Source organism: Amblyomma maculatum, chromosome 3, assembly GCF_055883805.1.
Source record: "Amblyomma maculatum isolate TAMU_Amacu chromosome 3, ASM5588380v1, whole genome shotgun sequence".
NCBI classification, from domain to species: domain Eukaryota; kingdom Metazoa; phylum Arthropoda; class Arachnida; order Ixodida; family Ixodidae; genus Amblyomma; species Amblyomma maculatum.
The window spans coordinates 122,887,459-122,906,559 of NC_139346.1; the positions used below are offsets into that span (position 1 = coordinate 122,887,459).

The 19,101-nt window shown below is 45.7% G+C and overlaps 1 protein-coding gene across 1 annotated transcript in view; it reads right to left on the bottom strand.

Moving 5' to 3' along the window:
• The window catches only part of LOC146195913 (techylectin-5A-like), a 49,578-nt gene that overhangs the window by 19,426 nt on the left and 11,051 nt on the right, over positions 1–19,101 (bottom strand). Inside the window, exons 4-5 of the mRNA XM_084597957.1 lie at positions 10,056–10,161; positions 3,502–3,669 (exon numbers count right to left, since the gene is read on the bottom strand). Coding sequence (XP_084454083.1) covers positions 3,502–3,669; positions 10,056–10,161 — 274 coding nt within the window. The remainder of the gene's footprint in view (positions 1–3,501; positions 3,670–10,055; positions 10,162–19,101) is intronic.

The window sequence follows — 19,101 nt, forward strand, 5'->3', positions numbered from 1 at the left end:
TGGCTTAAGCTTCAACTTGACCTCGAAGATGTTTGAAAGTCATTGGAAGCGCATGGGGACCTTGGATATATATCGCTTAGCGAAGCTATTGCTTCAAAATTGTAAGCATGGCTTGAAACTAGTGTTAGAGCGAAAGCAGCGAGTGTTGCAGCGATAGCCTCTTTAACACTGCCTTTTCAATCTGCAGTTTTTTCCTAATTTTTCTTATGATTGTGATGTGCGCTTTTTGTTTAATGTCTACATTTCGATTGGGACCGGTAACGATTGCTTCCGTGCGTTGCTCTAATTCGTTTCGTGTCCGCATCTTCATTGTTATCAAAAGTACCCTGGTCTTATGTTTCCCCCGGAGGGTTGGAGTATGTGTTCTAACGCTTATCTTTGTCTTTACAAATTTTTGTTTTGCAGATTCTGTTCGTACCATATAAGGCAAAAGGTAATTTTGAACAGCAATATAGTACTTTGCCAAAATTGCATGAAAGTAACTAAATTGCATTGCCAGTTACCGCTCCCGAAAGTAATGGAAGCGTTACAGTTCCTTTGAAGGCGTAATACTCTTAGATTACTCTTTAGATTTCATTCAGAAAAATACCGAAGAGAATGAAGGACGCAACAATCTCTCTCCCTACGCGATCGGCGCATACTTTTGTCTTCCCGTCGAATTCTGTTAGAGAACACTTTGTATGACTAAAGTGCAATGAGTTGATTCCTGCTTTGCTGCGTATGCTTCTGTATGCTGTGTGGTGCGGTGTTCGAGGTAGCGCCAAATGAAAGCGCAGCACGGACGCCTGGATCGGACGCATGGCGGGTTCAGCTTCTTTATGCGTGAACCGCCTGGTGAAGTCATCGGCCCTGAGCGGTAGGAAATGGCGTCATGACCGAATGCAACGACATGAGGACGTCAGTTCCGCTTATTAGACATGACCGCATGTGACGCCATTGTGACGTCACATCCACTCATGACTCCACTTCCGATCATGGCCGATGACGACACAATCTTGAGGTATGCAGCGTGTAAGGCCGCGGTGGCCCTTTCTTTAATGTTTCGGCGCGCGCGCCGCAGAAAACGGCGATGGAAGGTTCCCCGAGCTACGAGAAATCGACGCGACCGATTGCGTCATCTCTGCCACCGTGCTGCGCCTCCTCGCCCTCGTCGCCATGCACAGAGTCAAGCGTGCATTCCCCCGCACGGTCCCGGCCCCCCCTCCTCGCTTCGCGCGGGAGGGCTGCGCGTGTTAACCATGTTTGTTCGAGAAAGTTCGAGGCCTCTCCAGAAGGCCAGGGGGGGAAGGCATAGCTTTGGCAGCGCTAAGCTGTTTTCCGTTCCTCCTCCGCATCTAGAAGATTCGGCGTTGGCTATTTAAGAGCGCGCCGCGCAGTCACCGACGGTTCTGGCTCTTGTGCTAAGGCTAGTCGTTGATGGAGATAGCGTAGCAGGCAGGCCCCGACTGAGAAGTCGTTAAAAAGAGTGATGCGCTCGTTTTGCTGTTAGTGTTTAGCTCAGTCTCTTTTGTAAAGTGTGTCGCCTCTCTGTCTCGTGTAAATAAGTTTCCTGTACCCTGTGCTTCGTGTTATTGTCATATAAAGTTAATGTTCGTTTTGTTACTACAAGTTCGTTGGCCTTCGTCTCAGTGTGTTAGCGTGTGAACTGCACGTCGCCCGCCGAATCGAGGAGCACCTAGCTTGGAGAGGTGCGGAAGATTCAAAGAAGAAGAAGAACCCTGTGTGATTTTTACTCAGCGGAAGCTCGCAAATTAGTGCGACACTTCTCGCGTATGGACACTCATGAGCCCATAAAGGAAGCAACAACCTCTCTGCCTACGCGACGGGCTCATTATTTAATCTTCCCAACAAATTCCGTTACAGAAACTATCTCCTCTCTTATTTGCTACATCACACTCAATTACGAATATAAGACCGACAACAAAACAACATACGAAAACCATGGTCGAACACTAGCTCCTTTCATTGCACTCACGACACAAATGAGAAGCAAACGCTACGCTTTTGTTTTCCGGGGCTGTATCCACCGTTCGAAGCCGCAGAGACAGGTTATCTATAGCTTCGTTGGTCCAGGAATAGACATCGGCAACTTCGCCTCGCAATAGGTAATGATCTGTAGTTCTCTTTTTCCCGACTGAGAACGTAGGAAGTGTCACTAAGCGCTCCTGGCTGCTTCTCAAGTCCGTTCTATGCCACCTGCCCATCCGACGACCCTTCGGCGTCTTGGCACTTACACCAAGGGGATTGGCCACGGCTACTCGTAGTATGACCATACTACATACCATACTACGTAAGTGGAGAAATATTGGAGAGGCCTTCGCCCTGCAGTGGGTATAGTCAGGCTGATGATGATGATGATGACATAGGACACCGACAGCCTCAGGCGAGCAGTTCTATTTAGTTCTCTCCCTTCTTGCCGATCCTTTACACTGGCCCATGCTTGCCGCGCTTAGTTTCTGTTTTCGAGGCTCCCTACCAAGAGTGCCTTGATTTGCCTATACTAAGATGAAATATGCTTTTGAAATAACCTTTCCAACGGAATTAACTACTCTACTGAAAAATTACTGCTTAATGTAATTCGTTGCATTTCAACAGTACTAACTCTGAAAAGTAATTAGTTACATTGAAAACTGCCTACAACCGCAAAACAATTACAGTATAATTACTGTAATTGTTTTGCGGTTGTAGGCAGTTTGTGTGCGTAACACTAATGGAAGTTCTGTACTGTAATCATTACAGAACTTTCATTAGTGTTACGTCCGGTTAATGGTTATTAATGTGCATGTTTGCATGTTACTTGGTGTACCTGCGTCACGGTATACTATCCTACAAATAGGCCCGGTTTTATGAAGAAAGAGGCCATTTCTTCAGTAATCCGTAACCATGAATTAATTCGTGCCTCATCCAATTCTGTCTTCTTTAGCAGTGCAGCAGAGAGCTACTGAACTTTGCTGAGACCAAAGCACTTATAGAAACATTCCCGCTTGTTCTCAAATTCATATTACCCTTGACGTGTCTGCTACTAGCCGTCCCGGATAGCATAGTTGGTTGAGTGAATGCCTATAGGACCATGCTGGATTTTTTAGATTTAGGAATGCATTTCGCCGCCTTTATAGCCTATGTTGCCCGGAAGTCTTATCATCCTCAAGAGTGAAAAACTTGCAAAAATATATTATAACTAACGTGGTAGCCACTCTGTCATTGTCATACTTTTTCTAACTGCCTGTTTCTCAGATAGAAGAGCGCCCCAAACGAATCTGTCTGTGTGACCTAAAAATCTAATTGGAGACTGATGTTGATGAGTGCAATTAGTTTTTCAGAGCTAATACCTATCGCAGCAATTAGTATGTGAACGCAACTTTCTCATTTTAATCTCGGACGATGCTGCCGATGCTTCAGGTGAAAACGGGAAAGCAAAATTTCTGAAAGGCGTAATTTGCCCTTATCTGAAAGTAAGTACTGAACTTTAGAGAAAGTTACAAAACAGTTGCAGTTCTTCACCTTCGGGTCCGAGAAAGTCCCCAATGTGTATCTTGAACTCTTCTGCCTTGCTGTCAACCCGCACGCTGGCGTAGTCCACTTTGACGCTGTCTTCAGTCGTATTGGCCAGAACGACGCGGAGAGTCATGGTCTCGTAGGACATGGTTAGTGCGTGGAGAGCACTATTGCCTGCATTTTGTGCCCCCGCATGCTGCAGTAAATGAGGTATAGCAACAAACACTAGGCAGAGTGAGCACATCAATAGGTCTAATAGGAATGCTGTTTTGAACGTTGCCATAGACTGTAACATCACTTTTCTCTACTTTATACTAAATTGGGAAGTGTTAGCAGTTTAGTAATAATTAATTTGATCACAGTGCTAGGAACAATCTTCTATCCACGGGGTTAAATATGTCTTCTTTGCGCGGTGAACTTGCAGACGGCATCTAGTAAACGTGCAATGCCTCCCGTATACAGGTTTATCTCCAAAGACAGGCTACCGTGGAAAAGACCTTCTCTGATAGTTTGTGGAAATGTTTTTTTTTTTTAGAATACAGGCTTTTTTCTGACTTTCGAGCCTTTAAAATAGCTGAAAGGTTTACAACGACCATCCACAACGAATAAATAAGTACAATTCATTGGAATAGGGTAACGCACACAACAAAGAGAGATCCTATACCCAAAGCACGGCAAAAAGAACGAACCGGCTCCCTGCACTGGAAGACGTGTTTAACGGAAGAAACTGGCAAAAATTTAAGGAATGGAAGAGCTTCAGAAAATTCAGGTGGAAGATGGCCACGGAGCTTTGGTTTTTACGTTCATCAGTTCACAAGAGCAAAATTTACTGAACGGCTGCACTGCGGTTACGAATTTCACCTTTTACTTTGTGCCTTGGCTGCATATTTTACTGAAAAATAGACAACAGATGAGAGAAGAAGGTACACTGGACTTTACCCCTATCTACGTATTACGTACCTGACCAAACAAAGTAATCATTTTTATTGCGCTAGTTCATGTCAGCCTGCGTAATGCACAGCTGCGTTGAGGACAGGGTGCAACCTCAACTACCCTCTATATTTTGTGTTGCGTACATTACCGCCCTCTGTACACAGATATAACGGAGGGTTCAAAACCTTGGTCTACGTCATTTGCTATCGGATGTCTGGTAATGTTTAACAGAAGGAATCTGCTGTTCTAGATGGCTTGATAGTGCAGCGGTGAGTGCGGCTTGATATCTGGCAGCTCGCCGATTTGGCTGATCCGCGTGCGCATCTTTGTCGAGTCTTAGTTTGTTTACAGACTCTGTCCCGTTTCTTTTTATTTAGTTCTTTGTGTTGCGACTTTCCCTTTGTTTTAAGATAAATCAGCGCCAACTTTCCCCTTCTGTAGCCTTGAACTGTCAGGCTCTCCGCGGTTTACAAGACGCAATGAAGCAGCGGAGCCAGGAAATGTACTGCAATTGCATTACTGCGTTGTACTGCACAGTATATGCTCTGGGTTCGATGCCACCCGCGACATGCCATCTGGAAACGGCAAAATCACAGAACTCGAAGTATGATCTTGCTGATTTGACTCACGAGCGCTTGTTGTGTTTCTTCCCTCGTCCAAGTCCTTTCGCGCTGTTTAATATATATGATGCACATTCCGCTACCCCCTCCGTATTCTGGCCTAAAGTACAAGTGAGTATGCGGATGAGTTGTTTTCCTCTGATTGTCTCGTCATAGTGCTCCTGAGTTCTTGATCTTTAGGCCGTATACGCGGGAGATCACTCAGACCGGAATTTTACCCTGGTGTGAAATCTCGGACGCTCACATTGACCGCCCGCGGTTGTATCTCACTAAGTAGAGCACTGGGCTACTGAGGAAGAGTACAAGAATTCAATCAATGCCGCGGCAGTCTCGTTAACGACAGCGAAAGCACTGAAGCTTGTAAGATAGATAATTACTAAGAGGAACGGCACTACAGTAACACAAAAGCTTTGTTGTGAGCTGCGTTGTTGGGAAACACATCGCATGCACTAACACATACACAATGCATGGAACCTGTTCACTAATTGGCCCTGCACACTCCTTGGTGGCCACCCCTTCAGGTATTTTACCCCTCAAGCTGGCTTCAGAACTGCCTCTTTATGCAGTTGCCACAAGATGAGTTCTTCACGCGTTAGACACCGACCGGCTTCACCCTTCTAATAGGAAGAGGGAGATTTCTATGTCGGCTGCCACCTGCAACTGGCTTGTTGGTGCACAAATGTTCGCAGCGGATAGGGGTCTTCCTGGGACCGCCATTTTCCGGCCTCACCCTCAATTCTCCTTGAGAAGGAGATGCGAATATCTCTCTCCAGTTTTCCACAAGGAAGCTTTGGCAGGTGGAAGGTTGCAGCTAGCTCTTTCGTGCACGAACTTAGCCAGTGGACAAGGTGGCAAGTGTGCAGCATCATTTTCTGCTTTCATTCGAAGGAAGCTCTCACGCTATCTCATAAACAGCGTCTATGTTTATGTTCATTGCAGCCTTACTGCAAGTTGAAGAACACAAATCACTCCGCAACAGCAGCCCCGTAGCTCATGCGTCACTTTAGGACGAGACAGCCGAGACAGCTTAGGTGCAGCGGTGGCGTAGCGGTAGAACATCCGCCTCGCATGCAAGAAGACAGGGGTTCAAATCCCGGTGCCGCGCAATTCTTCACCGGATGAAAAAAAAAAGAAATCCGCGTGTCGATGGAATTGCATAGACAGGTTTGGGGTGCGACCTGATGCCGGTGAACACCTCCGGTAACGCACTCCCTCACCAGAACAGGAGTTGGCCACCCTGGTGTAGTAATTGGCCACAACCTCCTATGATAAGCTCCATAAAACCCCGGCCCTCAGTCACCAGCGGCTGCGGAACTACTGACCACTGCGGCGGTCAGACCTGTGACGCAGCAGGGGGTGCTAAGAAAGCCTGGCTCCGCTGGACAGGCCGCCATTGGAAACTGACCCTGGCAACGTTTAATGCTAGAACCCTAGCTGGTGAAGCTAGTTTAGCAGTGCTGTTAGAGGAACTAGAGAGCATGAAATGGGATGTCATAGGGCTTAGTGAGGTTACCGAACGAGGCATATACTGTACTGAAGGATGGGCATGTACTGTGTTATCGAGGTTTACCAGAGAGGCGACAACTAGGAGTAGGTTTCCTTGTCAATAAGTATATAGCGGGTAATATAGATGAATTCTATAGTATTAGTGAGAGGGTGGCAGTCATCGTAATTAGGATTAATAAGCGGTATAAACTAAAAGTTGCACAGGCCTATGCACCTACATGTAGTTATGATGACCAGGCAGTTGAAAGCTTCTATGAAGATGTAGAATCGGCAATGCGAAAAGTAAAGACACAGTATACTGTACTAATGGGCGACTTCAATGGCAAGGTAGGGAAAAAAACAGGCAGGAGACAAGGCAGTAGGTGACTATGGCATTGGTTCTAGGAATAGCAGGGGGGAGTTACTAGTTAAGTTTGCAGAGCGCAATAACTTACGAATCATGAATACCTTCTTCAGCAAACGGAAGAACGGAAGAAGGAAATGGACATGGAAAAGTCCTAACGGAGAGACTAAAAATGAAATCGACTTCATAATGTGTTCAACCCCCGCCATTATGCAAGATGTAGAGGTAATCGGGAAAGTGCGATGCAGTGACCACAGGATGGTGAGGTCCCGAATTAGCCTAAATCTGAAGAAGGAACGCAACAGATTAGTAAGAAAGAAACCCATCAACGAATTAGCGGTGAGGGGGAGGGCAGAAGAGTTCAGGATCTCGCTACAGAATAGGCTTTCAGCTCTAACTGAGGATGGCGACATTACCCTAGAGGCAAGGAACCATAATTTCAGAGATATCATTACTGAGTGCGCTGTAGAGTAGGCGGTAGGATAGTTAGAGAGGATACCGGTAAGCTGTCTAAGGAGACGAAAGATTTGATTAAGAAACGCCAGATTATGAAAGCTTCCAATCCAACAGACCAGATCGAATTGGCCGAGATATCAAAGCTAATCAATAAGCATAAGGTGGCCGATATAAGGAAGTATAACATGGAGAAAATTGAGCATGCTGTAAAGAACGGGGGAAGCCTTAAAGCGGTAAAGAAGAAATTGGGCATAGGTAAGAACCAGATGTATGCGATAAGGGACAAGGCGGGCAACGTCGTCACTAATATGGGAAAGATAGTCAAAGTAGCCGAGGAGTTCTATACAAATCTCTACAGTAGCCAAAGTAGTCAGGACCATAATGAGATTGGCGGTAGGGAAAAACAGTCAGACGTTCCACCAGTGACGAAGGACGAGGTCAAGAAAGCACTAGAAACTATGAAAAGGGGGAAATCAGCTGGAGAGAATCAGATAACTACAGATTTGCTGAAGGACGGGGGGGGGGGGGGGGGGGGGATATCGTGCTAGAAAAACTGGCCACCCTGTATACGCAGTGCCTGGTGTCATCGACGGTACCGGAACCATGGAAGAATGCAAACATTATCCTCATTCACAAGAAAGGGGACTCTACGGACCTTAAAAATTACAGACCAATCAGCTTACTGTCTGTTACGTATAAGGTATTTACTAAGGTAATCGCTAATGGAATCAGGACAACCTTACACTGCAATCAAGCAAAGGATCAAGCAGGGTTTCGGAAAAGGTACTATACTATCGATCATATCCATACCATCAATCAGGTGATAGAAAAATGCTCGGAATACAACCTGCCCTTATACATAGCATTCATTGATTACGAAAAAGCATTTGACTCAGTTGAAACCTCGGCGGTGATGCAGGCATTGCGAAATCAGGGGGTAGACGAGCCGTACGTGAAAGTGCTGGAAGATATATATAGTGGCTGCACAGCAACCATAGTTCTGCATAAGGAAAGTAACAAAATTCCTATAAAGAAAGGTGTTAGGCAAGGAGACACAATCCCCCCAGTACTATTCACAGCTTGTTTAGAGGAAGTATTCAGAGACTTGGAATGGGAGCAGTTAGGGATAAGGGTAGATGGAGAATACCTCAGTAATCTGCGATTTGCTGATGACATTGCCTCGCTAAGCAACTCGGGGGAGGAACTGCAAATAATGATTGATGACCTAGACAGAAAAAGTAGAAAGGTAGGCTTGAAAATCAATATGCAGAAGACTAAGGTAATGTTCAACAGCCTCGGGAAGGAACAGCAGTTTACATTAGGTAGCGAAATACTGGAAGTAGTAGGCGAATATGTCTACTTAGGACAGGTAGTAACCGCAGATCCGGACCATGAAAAGGAAATAACAAGGAGAATAAGACTGGGATGGAGCGCATTTGGCAAGCACTCGCAGATTATGACTAGCAGCTTACCGGTATCGCTCAAGAGGAAAGTATACAACAGTTGCATCTTGCCTGTATTCACCTATGGGGCTGAAACGTGGAGGCTAACCAAGAGAGTTCTACTTAAGTTGAGGACAACCCACAGGGCTATGGAACGAAAAATTGTAGGGGTAACATTAAGAGATAGAAAGCGGGCAGAGTGGGTTAGAGAAATAACTCAAGTTGCCGACATTCTAGTGGAAATTAAGAAGAAGAAATGGACATGGGCGGGACATGTAGTGCGAAGAGAGGATAACCGATGGTCGCTGAGGGTAACAAACTGGATTCCAAGGGAAGGAAAGCGTAGCAGGGGGCGGCAGAAAGTTAGGTGGGCGGATGAGATTAAGAAGTTCGCAGGGGTCAAGTGGATGCGGCTAGCACAGAACCAGCTAGGTTAAGTGGAGAAATATGGGAGAGGCCTTCGCCCTGCAGTGGGTATAATCAGGCTGATGATGATGATGATGAGCCGAAAATAAACAGCTTCGCTGCAGGACACCGTTTGCGGCGTAGCAGTGCTTTTCTGTCATTTATAGAAAACGAGTTTCATTCATTTCCATGATAGTATTCAATGCTTTTCCCCCAGCTTTTGAAAGCGCCTTATATAACGGCTCACGGAAACGGCTATTTAGAACATATAGCGTTCGATATTGCCCCTATGAAAGCATGCAGTGAGGGGCTGCAGGTTTCGGTTTCAGTGTTCTAAAATGGTTCGAATCCTATGAAGGTATGAGGTACCCTTCACGTAGAATATTCTAAATTGCTGGAGAAGCGTCTGTCCAAGCTTTCATTTCTTGATTAACCTCAGACGTACCTCAGTTCATAGAAGGAGCACAGAGTATTTTATTGTCAACCGTTTAAATTTCACTTTCCGGACTCGCAGTATTTAGGAATGGGCATTATAGGCGTTCCAGAACATTACATAGGCGATATGAATGGCGGTGCATAGAATTTCCTTAATACAAGTAATCTAAGCGAAATGTAAAAGATAAGATTAGGTTTCCAGCGGATACTCTGATCCTACTTAAGCATTAACTTGTACAACTGATCAAGTTGTACGGCGATTGGTTTTTCAGTAGTTTAGAATTTTTGGCAGCGAAGCGCTTGCCAGCTAAAGAAATGCGCCAATATCGTGATTTTGTGCCGCTATGCACGTAGATTTTTGCGTCTGAAGCTGTCGCATGATGAATGCGTTTATTGGGCGAAACCTTCTCAGAAACTTACCAATCCAGTATTCTTTAGCTACCTCGCCAAAGCCGCGTTCATATTCCTCCCACTTGCGCTTGAAGTAAAACACACTGTTTCCAAACTGCCCGCGCCTTTGGATGACCTGGGAACAATGGGATAAAATGGCGCCAAAATCATTCAGCCGAAGTTTACCAGAACACCTGCAAAAGATGCAAATAATGCAAAATTTCATTCTACAATTCTGTAACCAAAATACATCATCGCGAAAATGTATAACATTTCTACATAGCCACTTCTATTACAATACACTTTGTCCACAACCCACAACTTGTAAAAGTGCGAGGACTTGGAAAAGAAAGGAATTTGTTTTCGTTGTGAAAGCAACATTGGGCCAGGTTTCAGCTGGTCGCGTATGCCGTGGCCGCGGCCCCGAATGACCTTGAACAGCCGCGCCTAGCAACCGCTTAGCCGAGCTCCACCAGATGGCGCCGCAGTTGGCGCCGCGCCGCTGCCGTTTGCTCCCGCCAGATCTGTGCTCCGCTGGCAGAGGAGCACAGATCGATAACATCGATGCCTCGCCAAAGCGAGGCCTCAGGTGGCCGCAGCTACGCCATGAAGACGCGTGTCTACGCTACGGTCTAATAAAACATCAGCCTGCCATGACATTTGAATTCAAGTTACCCCTATGCCACGGGCAGGAGCGGCCAACTCGGGTCGCTCCTTTCATATCAGAATCAGCCTGCCAGAGCTGTTTGCATGCTCGTTACCCCTACGACAGGCAGGCACGTCCATACGGCTTGGTTGAAGCATGACATTATATGTAGGCTGGCAGCTCACGCGTGCTATACCCTTAAAAGATGAGCTTAAGTGTCACCAATGATGTAGCACCTTATACTGATAGGGTGTTATAGAGAAATAATGTAGCAGGCAAAAGAAGCTTCCGCCGTCGCTGCCGCGATTCAACTAGCGTTCACCAGAGCTGAACCACAATTATTTTTCCACATTTTTCTTGCGGCTGGAAAACAGGAAAAAAAGCCATCAAGTACGATAGCAGCAAAAGAAACTTGAAAATTTATGCTAATGAATAAAATTACTAGAAGCATTTCTTATAGATAGGAAATAACACTCAGAAGTATGCAGAATACTATTTTTATTTGTTGTTATTTGGTTTCTGTTGCGAAGTTTAGACTTAAATGGCAAGCTTTGGTTAATTGCATAATGTACTAAAACACTTCAGTATGCCGAAATATTTCATTTTTGTTTTCCCCTCTTCACTGGTTTTCGTGCTACGCGCGAGGTACGATTGGATTTGGGCTAATTGTTTTTCATTTTATTATTTGCATGTGAGAACGCGCTAGGTATGAAGAATCTCCGCTTTATTATGTTTCGCCTTTCTTTGCATATGCTAATGTGGTTCCGTGGAACATAATGTCGAGAACAAGTTTTAATGCAGCCACTTAACACCTTGTCAATGTCGTATAGAACAATGCTACATATACAAGATATTTTGAACTGCTTACAGATCGTTATTCTCAGCCCTATAGCGGCTGAACAACAATCATAGTTCTGCATAAAGGAAGTAATGAAATAGCCATAACGAAAGATATTAGGCAAGGCACGATCTCTCCTGTACTATTCGTAGCCTACTTGGAGGAAGTATTCAGAGAATGGGACCTGTTACAGATAAATGTTAATCGAGTAGTCTGGGATTCGATGACGATATTACCTTGCTGTGCAGCTGAGGGGAATGATTGCAAACAATAAACAATGAATAAACAGCAAAAGCAGAAAAGTATGCCTGAAAACAATTCACAGAAGACTAAGGTAATGTTCAGCAGTCTCGGTAAGGAACAGCAGTTTACAATAGGTATACCGAAGCACTAAAAGTGGTAGGCGAATAGGTGTGCATAGGAACGGCAGTAACCATAGATTCGGCCTTCAAAAAGAAAATATTTCAGAGAATAAGATTGGGGGATAGAGCACATTTAGCAAGTACTGGTTGATTTTGACTGGCAACTAACCGGTATCGCTGAGGAGGAACGTATACAACGGATGCAGCTTACCGGTGCTCACCTATGGGGCTTTAACAAGGAGACTAACATAGGGTTTTAGTTAAGCTGAGGACAACACAAATAGCTATGGAACGGGAAATGGTAGGTGCGAAGTTAGGAGATAGGAAGAGTGTAGAGTAGGGCAGATAAATAAATCGAGGTAATGACATTCTAGGCGAAATCACAAAGAAGTGGGTATCGGCAGGACATGTAGTGCGTAGAGAGGACAACCGACGGTCGCTTAGGGCAACAAATTGGATTCCAAGGGAAGGAAAGCGTAGCAGGGGCGGCAGAAAGTTAGTTGGGCGGATGAGTTTAATAAATTGGCAGGGGTGAAGTGGATGCAGCTAGCACAGAACCGGGTGAAGTGGAGACATATGGGAGAGGCCTTCACCCTGCAGTGGGTATAGTCAGGATGATGATGATGATGTTTTCAACCCCTTCAAAAGATACTTCGCAGCATTCTTTGCAGGTGGATTGCAGAGCAAAGCGGAAATCATGTACATGACAAAGCTCAGTGATCAAACGAATAAATAACTAAAATTACCTAATCAATATGTCATGTTTTTAGGCGCCATTATATTATGACATCGAATGTTGTTAACGTAAAAGATGAGCACAATTATTAAATTTTCTTTATTGGTGATCTGTTTCGAAATGTTTGCCTTAAAACATGCATTTTTAGCTCGCAATGTTGGCTTTCCATACCCACTATTTTAAAATAGCGTGTCTCGCATTTCTTATACAGCAAATACAGAAGCTGTCTTGTTATACATTAGAAAGGATCAACGTGATTTGTGTGCAAATGCTACGCACGCGAACGCCGTTCTAAAATAGGCATTGTGGGACGCCAACTTTATAAGGTAAAAAATACGTGCCGTTACTCGACTCTTACTTTAAAAACCTTCAATTTTTCATTTCCATTATAATGCTGTTAACTAAAATGATAAGGAAAATGTTGATTAGTTAATTTTAGGTATTAATTATTATAATTTATAGACGTCTTTTAAAGTGCACGTTTTTACTTTGTCGAAGCAAAACCGTATAATAATGCTCATGAATGCTTCTTGCTCACGAAATACAACTTCCTAAGGCATCGTTCCCAGAAGCCAACATTTAAAACTATAGATGTTCATCCGGTTAAATCATGGCGATGGTCGTGCGAAGGCGGTACAACGTTCCATTTGAACCGCGCGCTTAACCAGAGCCACCTAGTCAAGGTGGCTCTCGTTTAACACACTATCAGTAGTGGTCAGCTTCCCTGCCTCGGATACCGTTCGTGTTTCAGCAGCTCGTGCCGCTCTGTTCAGTTCTTCTTGTCGATTGACCACATCTTCAGGATTCATAGAGCCTGCTGCATAGCTTTTCTTGACAGTGTAGCAATAACAGACTGGCAAACAGTTCGGCAATGTGCTGAACACCTGTACTTCGCGGCTTTCAATTGGAGATGCCTAGTTCCTTGTGTCGAATATTTGTTTCGAAAGATGGGAAATCTGGCGCCCCATGAAGATTCGTTAGTATTGTCGCTGGAAACAATTACGCGCAATAACCAGAAATAGAGGGGGACATGCCACAGAGGTATCTGTTGTGAATGCCATCGTGCTAGTCGTCGCTTCGATGGGTCAACAACGGCGGTGGCTGCAGTTGCTATGGCAACGAGCGAAGTGGTGGTCGTCACAGTTGCTGTGGCCATCTGGCATGGAGGCATCGAATAAGCAAACAAACAAGCAAACATGAGAAGAAAGATAGCTGGATGAACGCTTTCGAGCAAATATGTTTTAGCTGACCTTTCCCGTCATACGGAATTTACAGAGGCACACCGCGGCGGTGGATCGTTGAAGGCGATCGACTTCTGTGCCCAAGGAATGCGGGATCTTATTCTGGCCCCGGCTAAAGTGAACTATAACATCCTCGATGAAGGCAAAAAGAAAAGCGCCGTAGTTCTGTACGATATCAGTGCACGTTAAAGAACTCCAGGTGGTCAAAAATTCTGAGCTCTGCACTACAGAATTGCTCATATCTCGAGTCGCTCTGAGACGTTAAACCCTATGTCACAAAAGTGGCCGCATTTATATTTCATAATATGGCAATTAATCATGTGTAGTATTCTAGAAGATTTTATTGAGATATTTCAATATATTCTGTGTGCCTCTGCCTTGTCGGTAATGTCAAGAGCACGCGTAAGTGCGCGTTCCCGTTGCGGGGTAGTTCCCGTGCAGTTAGACAAATCCCCTCGCAGTGCACGAGCGGGGGTGTCCTTCCAGCTTGTTTTGCAAAGTGACCCCTAGCAGGACCGAAGTTGTTGGCGTACGTGCATTCTCGTTTGGTTGTTTTGGTTGTGACTTACTTTTTTTCACCCGCAACATGGCGGCCATGCCATGTGGAAGTTGCGCGGCCTACGTGCCCCTTCCTGTGTGTGCACTTGTGCGTGTTTGTTTTTACGAACCCTGACTTGGGAAGGGAACTATTGCGTGGGCGTGTCTTGTGCATTGTCAACGGACGGCTAGAAAAGAAGCCGACTCGGACCCAACGGCAGTGCGCCTCTCGCCTCCAAGCACTCCGGGCTCCCCGAACCGCCGCCGCATCGCACCACGAAAACTTCGCCCCAGAGCTCCGGAAGGACCATCGCCTTCGAGAGCTCCCCATCTGCGTCGTCTTTGTGAGTGGAGTGCCGCCGCGCTCGTCGGACAATATGCCCGTTTCCTAATTTCTTCTGAACTTTTTCTACACTCGTCTTATCTTGTTTTAAATATCTGTGTTCAATTTGCATGTATCTTGATAGTGAGAAGTTTGACTGATGTATTTGTAACTGCTAGTTTTTTTTTTCATGTACGCTAACTTAACTGTGTTGTTTTAAATGTCTGTAAATGCTTGCGTCGTATAGTCCTGTGTATAATACTGAGAATATATAGTTGTTTTTCCATCATTGACTTCGTGGCTCTGTTCTCATTCGCAACGCTGAACATAACCGGCTAACGCTGGGCGTCTCGCACCCCTTCCGTAGCCGTGACACCCTACAAGCAAAGAATTCACAGTTGTTTACAACCGCTGCTAAATAAACAACGCACAACGAACACAACTGACAAAGGATAGAAAACAAATTCATTGGTGGCACTTAGATCTCTATCTTAAGGGCGGTAAGGTCAAAGTATTTCCTGCGACTATTTGCAATCATTCGCCACCTTTTGACACATATTTACCTTTTCTTCTTTTTTGCTGCTTTTTCTCTGCTTTGTTTTCTTTCTTTTTACTGTTTCTGCTTTCTCTCTTTTGGTGTCTTTTTTTCTTTTGTTATGTATTTACTATTCGTTCTTTTCAGCTCCTTCTTTTTCCTCTTTCCGTCTTAACTTACTGTTTTCGATCGTGTAACGCAATGACGCGACCGGAAATTTAAGCTTCGCTACATTTTCTCATGTTTTTTTTTTTGCACTGTTCTGACGTAGTTTTCACAAGCTTCACAACCGTGTCTGATTTGGCTTCTGCAAACTATATCGACGTCCTTGGCTATTTCAACGCCGAATTGATTTTATTGGCTCTACATAATGAACTATTTACTCCGCGTCGAAGCACTTTTGCACAGGCACATTTTTTCTCGCTCTACATAATACAACTATTATTTTACTCATACAACCAATTATTGTACTCGACATTAATGTGTTCCAGTCTCCACGGACGCACAAATCCTGTCCACACTAATGAACGTATAAAAGCTTTCGCCTAACACACCCCATGAGCGCCACCTTCCTAAAAAGAGAAATCCAAAGCGACAAGGGCGAATGGACCCAAGCGGATTAACAAGCGCATGCGCCTATCTAAGAGAGAATCAAGAACTAATAAAAGTTGCGGTGGTTTAGTTATGTCTTGAACCCAATGAAAGAGCGAAAGCTGTGAGTGTTGCAGCGGTGGCCTCATTAACCCCAGCTTTTCAATCCTCGGTTCTTTTATAACTTTTATCTAAATTAGGTTTTGAATCGCACCGTAAGGAAAAGGAGGAAGGTACTCCAACTGGTTTGAGGTTTTGTCGAATGAAAGGCGCCGCACACATTTGGGTGGATACCACGAAATTGGGAACGCCAACACTTAAAAGATCACTTGAAGAGCAAATTTAGCAGAGGCTACCGCAAAAAAACAGGCCCTACTAAAACAATACATAAACACACAGCTTACGCCCCCCGATGTGATTGCGCTCCAAGAGAGTGGAACCAGGCCCTCTTTACAGGGGTACGATGTTTACGAGAGCCAAAACGGAGGTAAAGCAGCCGTTCTAGTCATCAAAGCCATCACCGCAATCAGGCACGATACCATCGCCGACACGGACATCGAGCACGCGCTTGTCGAAATCATTCCGAAAAAGCGAAAGGGAGGGAGCACATTCGTACTGAACGTGTACAGCCCGCCAAGACAAAGAAAAGCCAAATTCTTCGAACTCTTCCACGGAACGCACAAGCTGGCCAAACAAAATGCACTCATAATCGTAGGAGATTTCAACGCCATGGACACGAGTTGAGGATACCGGAAACAAGATATCAAGGGAAGAACATTAGCGGACGTAGCCGCATATTTTGGCTGCAGGCTAATCACAGATCCCGCGACCCCCACGACGAGAATCGGTAATAGTGTGAGCACGGAGACTTGCCCGGACCTCACGTTGGTAAGGAAGAGCAAGGAGTCGCAATGGGAAGACATGATGGAAAACCTAGGCAGCGATCACTTTATCCTCCGAACGCGAATAGCATCGGTAAGGGTAAGATGCTGGATCGGACAAGCAAAACGCACGGACTGGAACGCGTTCCGTGGGGCTTGCAAAACATCCGAAGGCGGCATCCAATCACTACAATACTGGAGCGGCATGTTGACAGAAACGCGAGAGAAATGCACCAAAAGTGTAAGACGAACAACAACAACGCCCGAAGTAGACGGGCACCTTCTGCGACTATGGGAAGCCAGACGCAGTCTCACCAAAAGATGGCGGAAGCAAAAACACAACAGAAAACTAAAACTAAAGATAGCAGAAGTTACGGAAAAAGCTGAAGAATACGCAGCGCAACTCACGAGACAAAATTGGGAACAATTCAGCGACTCGCTTAAGGGAACCTTAGGTACGGCGAGAACCTGGAATCTCCTAAGAGCACTAATCGATCCGACCAAAACAAAATCAGAAAACAATAAAAGCATCCACAGATTCATCCACTCCTTCGAGGGTTCGGACACCGACCTTTTAGAGAAGGCATGAACAAAAAGTTTCGGCGATCACAACCCCTCACGATACCAAGGAACCTATCGCGGAGCCGAAAACGAGAGACTCGACCGCCCAATAACCGTGGAAGAAGTTTACGCGGCCGTAAGGAATACGACCAGAAACACGGCAGCAGGAGCCGACAGAATCGACAACGCCCTGATCCGAAACCTGAGTGACGACCTCATACAAGAGATCGTAAGCTTTCTAAACAAACACTGGGAGGCGGAGACGGTTCCCAAAGACTGGAAACACGCCGAAGTAGTTATGATTCCTTAACCTGGCAAACAGCTCCAAATTGAAAATCTCAAGCCCATCTCGCTCACGTCGTGCCTCGGCAAGCTTTACGAGTGGGTGGTGATGCTCAGACTGCACAATTTCATGGAAGGTAACGACCATGTACCCCATACCATATTCGGCTTCAGAGCAAAACTCTCGAGGCAGGACGTGCTGCTTCAAATACAAGAAGATGTGCTCCGCAACGTACCCAGAACGGGTGAAAATGTCATAATGGCCCTTGACATCAAGGGAGCATTCGATAACCTCAGTCACGAAGCGATCCTTACAGGCCTAGACGACCTGGACTGCGGACGCAGAATCCACGGGTACGTCAAAGCCTCCCTGTCAGATAGAACTGCCACCATCGGCATGGGAGACCTTCGATCGAACAAATTCACGCGCCAAACAAAGGAACACCCCAAGGATCAGTCATATGCTCTTCAATATAGCTATGATAGGTCTAGCACGAAAACTAGAGAAGATCGAAGGCATCAGGCACGCCATGTATGCAGACGACATAACAGTCTGGACGAACACCGGTTCCCTCAGGGAGAAGGAAGAAAAACTACAGGAAGCGGCCTCCTGTGTACAGAAATATATCTTGGAGAAAGAGGACTCGCATGCTCGACCGAGAAATCGGAATTGCTTCGAGTGTGGACAAGCAAACAAAGCCGGACCGTCCCAGCCAGTGAGAACCTGAAACTCAACATCTACCTGGAAGGAATGCCCATCCCGGAAAAGACAACAATAAGAATATTAGGTATGTGGGTTCAATCGAACCAACGCAGTAGTCACACTTTTACCATGCTCAAAACAACAACGCTACAAGTGACACGAATGATCACCCGCATCATCAACAGGCGGCATGGCATGCGCGAAGAGGACACACTAAAACTAGTTACAAACCTTGTAGTGAGCCGAATTATGTACAGCCTGCCCTACCAGTGCCTCAACAAGAGTGAAATACAACAAACGGATGCCCTGCTACGAAAAGCGTATAAGACGGCGCTCCGATTACCGCGAAACACGTCTACAAAAAAAAGCTCATGGCGCTTGGATTGCAAAACAGATTCGAGGAACTACGCGAGGCGCAGCTTGAGTCGCAAAAACTCAGGCTGCTGCAGACAACGACTGGAAGAGCGCTCTTACAGAGACTCGGATACTGTGAGCAGATGCGAGAAATAGCGAGGACGGTAACGATCCCCTACGAACTTCGCAAGTCCCTCAAGGTAGCTCCAATCCCGAGAAACATGGACCCTAAGCTCCACCAAGGTAGAAGGGAAGCAAGGGCCGATTTTATTCAAAAAACATACGCTCCTCAAGACACGACCGTTTATGCAGACGCGTCGAGAGGAGGACACAACAACATTGCAGTGGTCACGGTGGTCGATTTGTCTCTACGCGAAGTGACCAGCGCCTCTATCCGACACTGCACAGTAGCAGAGGCCGAGGAAGTAGCCGTTGCTCTAGCGGTGGCGGAGGGCTATAGAGCTGGGCGGTCGCTAACGATACTCAC